Genomic DNA, 6,000 nt, shown 5'->3' with positions numbered 1-6,000 from the left:
GGCACTGACCCTGAACCCTCCCTGCACAGACACCTCCCAGGCTGAGTTTCAGGCTCTCCAAACCATCATTAATGTTTACCAGGCCCAGAAAGATGTGCAGCTTTCAAGTCTCAGATAACCCCCAAGTGCAGAGCCATTCACACTCCACGCTTAGCAGCTCCCAAAGATAAAAAAAGCAGATTATTCCCTTTAAACTCTCCTGGCACCAGCTCGTGGCTCCAGCTGGACTATGGCATGGCTAAAACCATGGCTGCAAAGCCATGTTTAAAAAAAAAAAAAGCTTTAAAATTGCACATTTCAGGGTTTCAGTGTAAGTCTTCAGTGCCTGACCACCAAGAGATTTGCTCTGATTACCAGCTCAGATTTACCAAATATCTTGCATTCATATATATTTTTTATATTTTCACTTTTATATTTCACCAGACATTCCCCTAGGTAAGAAATCATGTAAATAAAATGATTATGATAATAAATAAATAGAAATAATAGCTATTTTAGATAATAATGGCTATTTTAGACAATAATGGCTATTTTAGACACTTGGTGCAAACCTCAGCAGGTTTCAGTAAATAATTTCTGATCAGAGGATGGGAGTTGCATATTCTTGACCTGACTGATCTTATTCTGACTGGGAAATTCTGGGAAATTCTCTACAAAATAAAAATCTTCACAGCTTATCTTAAGGAAGGAACTAAAATAATTGGATTGACCAACTAATTTTTATAATATATCTGGGAAATAGAGGCTGCTTGGCAGATAAAGTGATTTGTATTTTTTTCTAAGTGAGTTAACTCATAGACCCCACAATATAAAGCTACGAAAGGGATTTCAAATTTCCTTCTAAAACCTATTCCAAGTTAAGCCAAATAGATTCACTTTCAACTTTACAGTAAAATGTGCTTTGAGATTTCAAAACTCCATTTTTTTCAAGCTGTTTTTTAAACTCCAGGATTCTCAAACTCCTGTTTTTGCTTATGAAGCCACTTAAAAAAATTCAACCAACAAAAAAGGAGAAGAGAATTTCTCTTTTTGAACACCTGCAGGGTTCTGCATGAGCACACCCAAGAGCAGCAAAGTCAGGGAACAAATTTCTCATTTCACTGAAGCATTTGACTGAATCAGTGACCCACCACCTCCTAAAGTGATTTTTTTACCTTAGAACAGAGATTTCTCTGAGCTTCAGGGGAGCCTAAGCATTATATAAATGTATTTTGGTGTTTCCTGGGCAAAAATCAGCCAAACCACTTTGTTTCCATAGCATGACAAGATGGGATCTTCACAGGGAATAGTAAAAACTCCATGGACACATCCAGAACAACTGCACCTGAAATTCGTGTTTGCAAATAATTCCTGTGGTGGAGACAGCAGGTTCAGCTCCTTCCCCACTCCTCCCCACAGTTAAACATTGAATTTAACTCCCAAGAGCAGAAATCTTCACAAATTCCCACTGAAGTGGCCCAAATCTGAGAGAGATGAAACAAGCCATTCAGAAATGCTGCTTGGACATGGCCACTGAGAAGCAAAATAAAACCTGGCTCAAACAAACCACCCAAAGTTACTTAAGCAGCATTTTTTTAGATGTAAGCCGTATTTAGAAGCTTTAAAAAAAAAAAAAAAAAAAAAAAAGAGAGACCAGGTTTAAACACAAGGCTGTTGCTGCAGTTATTTACACAATAAAATGAAAACATGGTGAGCTCTGTCCATAAGAGAAGAGCTGCTGTTGCAGAGGAGTTATTCGTGGCGGGACGTGGGCTCTGTTTGTTTGTCTTTCCAGCAGCCAGGAGGGGTAAGCAATCATTAACTCCTCCAAGCACAGATAAAAGGCAGGGCTGCACCCCAGAGCATCCTCCTCCTCCTCAGCACCTGATGTCAAACTGTTTCATCATCGCTCATGTCCCAGATCTGCAACAAGAAAAGGAATTTTAGCTTGTGCACTTGAAATGTGCTCTTAAAACGCTCTGGAAAATTCACGTTTCTGTTTAAAAGCAATAATAAATAGCATTTTATGAACTGCTGAGTAGCACCAATGGAGCATTACAGAAAATTCAGTATTTTTCTCTTAACAACCATACAAGTATTTGTCATCTTGGGGGTATTTTTAACACCTACTTTTCAGCATTTGTCACTTTGGCTATTTGGCATTTATTATCATTTACAGAAAAGTAATCAATTTGGTTATTTGCTATTTATTACCATTTAAAGATTATAAATCAATGTGGATCTTTGCTATTTATTATCATTTAAAGCAAGGGTTTTTTTGTCATCTTGGGGGTATTTTTAACATTTACTTTTCAGTATTTGTCACTTTGGTTATTTGGTATTTATTATCATTTACAGATAATAAATCAATGTGGCTGTTGCTATCTATTATCATTCAAAGTAAGGATTTTTTATAATCTTGGGGGTATTTTTAATATCTACTTTTCAGCATTTGTCACTTTGGCTATTTAGTATTTAAGATAATAAATAAATGTGGCTATTTGATATTTATTACCATTTACAGATAATAAATCAATGTGGCTATTTGCTATTTATTATCATTTAAAGTAAGAGTTTTTTGTAATCTTGGGGGCTATTTTTAACATCTACTTTTCAGCATTTGTCACTTTGGTTATTTGGTATTTATCATTATTTACAGATAATAAATAAATCAATGTGGCTATTTGCTATTTATTATCATTTACAGTTTGGCATTGGCACACACTTCATGTGAATAATCACTTCTAATAAACAGCTTATTTTATTAAACACTGCAGAGAAATTCCAGACATTAATGAAGAATTAATTGGTCTTTTTCCACCTAGATATTATATCGCATAAACAGCACCTGAAGGACAAAAACTTATGTGGAAATTTGTACCTTTTTGCTGCTTAAAAAGGAATTAAACGACACCTTTTTTTTCCCTGCTGTATAACATTATTGTACTTTTATTTTCTGACTTTCCCTTGGCCAGTAAATGGTTCTAGAAGTGGGGGAAAAATGAACATTTTCCCAGAATATCCAGGTGTCCTGTGAACACACTGAGATGCAGTGGTGGAAATTCCCAGCAGGGATTTGCAGAGCTCTCTGTGGGGAGAAAATCTTCTCATTGAATCCTCCAAGCTTTTCCTTCCTGAGCAACAGGGATGCTGCAAAAACACCTTTTCTGATATTTATTCTGATATTTATTCTGATATTTGTTTTGATATTTCTCAGAGGTTTAGCTCATGGCAAAGCTCCTCTTTGCACCTGGCAGGGTTTAAGCTCAGGATTAACTTGGTACTGAGCCTTGTGCTGGATTTAATCCCACCAACAGCGAGTTTATAAAGCTGCATCTGTGGCTGGGAGCATTTCAAACTTGCCCAAATGATCTGCAACACTTGTGGAGTGCTGCAGATGACACATGACAAGTGGTTTGGAGCAGCAGCACAAAAATGCCATTTTTCCAGAGCACAGAATCCCCCAGAAATCCCCGAGCAAGGAGCAGCAGCATTTCTGTGCCCCAGGGGAAATCAAACACAACTCGTGTGCTGGCATGCAGTGGCCAGCTGAGTTAATCTCTCATTTTACATCCTGGCCACTAAAATCCATCCAGCCCCCCTGGCAGCAGCTCCTTGGGCTGTAAATTTTCAGGGCACAAAGCAGGGTTTGACATGCACCCAGTGCCTGGACAATGGGGCACTGTTCTCACTGCAGTGGGCAGACAAATAAAAAATACAAATAACCCCTTTTCTACACAGGCAACAATTGACCTATAGCTTTAATAAACCCTCAGAGGGAAAAAAAAAATGGAATACTTCTGGAATTTAGAAACATTCTGAAAAATCACTTCCAATCCAACTGGGGAAAGAAATAAAATCAAAGGAAAACTCTAATGGCAAGGTTTTGTCTGTTCCTAGAAGAGGCACAAAATGGTGGTGTAAATCCTTATGGAAAATGCTGAGGAACAGTTTGTTTACAAAAGCAAAAAAAAAGAGTTTTCATCCTGCCCTAGAAGAGCAGCTCGGAGCCTGCCAAGGCAAACACAAATGTCCAGCTCGCCAGTCAGGGTCAAGGATGTGGAAAATAAATACAAAAAACCAAATCATTAAATAGAGTTTAGGGTATGATTCAAGGCAGAGAAAAGCAGAAATCCCAAGCTCAGACAGTCCCCCTAGCCCAGAGCCTGAAAACAAAGCAGGACTGACAAGGAAACTCCCTCCTACCCAAAGCTCAGCTCTCTCTGAACAGAAAGGAGGCTTTGAGCAAAAAATATTCACAAGAACACTGAAAATGAGGTTCACAGGTACTTAACCAACACTCAAACATCCTGGGTTGAGTAGGATGATTTGTAAATGTTTGAAAGTATTTTCTCTCCAGGAGAACAGAGTTTTATAAGGCAGTTTACACTTCATGCAATCTCAGAACCATTAAACCATAGAATGCCTTGGGTTGAAAGGGATTTAAAGCTGATTTTATTCCATGGGCAGGGACAACTTCCACTATCCCAAACTGCTCCAACCCAAATCCAACCTGGCCTTGGACACGTCCAAAATTCCAGCACAGCATTTTCTATGATTTAGAAACAATCAGGGTTTTTAATGAAAAGAGAACGCATTCAATTAATTAATTTATATTTAATTGAATATTAATATGAATATTTAATTAAGTAAATATAAACAATATACATTATATATTATATATTATATAGTATATAGCATATATGATATAATATATAGTACATATTATACATAATATATTATATATAATATATGATATATATGATATATAATATATATCATATATAATATATAATAATATAAAAATAATATACAATATAATTATATTATAATATATTATATTATATTACATTATATTATATTATATTATATTATATTATATTTTATATAAAATATAATATATAAATACATAATGTATTGAAATATAAGTATGAATATATTTAATTAATTAAATAATATCAATTTAATTTATATTTAATATAAATTAAATCTATCTAACAAATAGATATAGAGATATCTTTAAAAAGTACACGCAGAGGGAAGAGGAAAACCCAAAACAAAAGAGGAAAATTCAATGCAGAATTTAACAATTGCAAATTGACTTCAAGAAAACAAACTCCATGGGATTGTGCAAAGGAAATTGTGTGAAACACTGACAGCTGAATCATCACAGGCTCCTGACTAAGAGCAATAGATGTTGTCAAAAATGATGTGTAAACTTTAATAGGTGATGACTCTGCAAACTCTGGGGATGACTTCAAAAGAGTGAACCTTTTAAGAGAGGAAATAAAATACAGAAAGCTAAGAATGACACTGTGTGAAATGACTGTCAAAAGAGTCTGGTTTGGATTTGAATGATGTGAATTTGGATTTTTTTCACGTCTCCTCTGTCCTGCAGCACACCTGCTCTTCTGTGTACTATCAAAAAATGGATAGTACAGATATAAAGGCAAATCCAAACCCAGCTCCAGGCAAAGAGAGAAGTCAGGGAATGAGGAGATCATGGAGGAGCTGCCAGCCCCACCCAGCCTGCACAAATTTGGGCACATGAGCTGAATTCACCTCCTCCTTCCAATACCTGCTCCTCCATTCAAGCTTCTGAAATTTCACATGCAAATTCTGCATGTTCAGGAGAAGGGAAGAATTCCCACACTTGTTTCCTTGCAAGTCCAACTATTATTTTTGTCAATAATAGGAAGAATGAGGAAGGGGAAAGCCACAATTCCCACTGATTTTCCACAGCTCCAAGCTGCACTTTCAATAAATGCAATGGAATTGGGAGTCTTGCCTTTCCTCCCTAGCACAGGAACACCTGCAAACTGAATTTCCACAACAACAGCTCCAGAACTGGTGCTCACCCAGCCAGGCTTTGCATCTTCCAATTAAGTTCCTTTTAAGAGAAGAAATAAAATACAGAAAGCCAAGAAAGACATTGTATGAAATGACTGTCAAAAGAGTCTGGTTTCCAAACCAAGCTGTAAATTTGGATTTTTTTCACGTCTCCTCTGTCCTTCAGCACAC

The 6,000-nt window shown here is 36.5% G+C and overlaps 1 protein-coding gene across 1 annotated transcript in view; it reads right to left on the bottom strand.

Annotated features, from left to right (window-relative positions):
• Nucleotides 1-644: 644 nt before the first annotated feature.
• The window catches only part of ATG7 (autophagy related 7), a 94,375-nt gene continuing 89,019 nt past the window's right edge, over nucleotides 645-6,000 (bottom strand). The window contains exon 18 of the mRNA XM_054281308.1: nucleotides 645-1,902. Coding sequence (XP_054137283.1) covers nucleotides 1,870-1,902 — 33 coding nt within the window. The 3' untranslated portion in view covers nucleotides 645-1,869. The remainder of the gene's footprint in view (nucleotides 1,903-6,000) is intronic.

This window comes from Melozone crissalis, unplaced genomic scaffold, assembly GCF_028551555.1.
Source record: "Melozone crissalis strain CALT ecotype California unplaced genomic scaffold, PUWL_Pcris_2 ptg000029l_1, whole genome shotgun sequence".
Classification (NCBI taxonomy): Eukaryota; Metazoa; Chordata; class Aves; order Passeriformes; family Passerellidae; genus Melozone; species Melozone crissalis.
The sequence above is the reverse complement of the archived record's forward strand: the minus strand, read 5'-3'. Positions and strand labels throughout refer to the sequence as shown.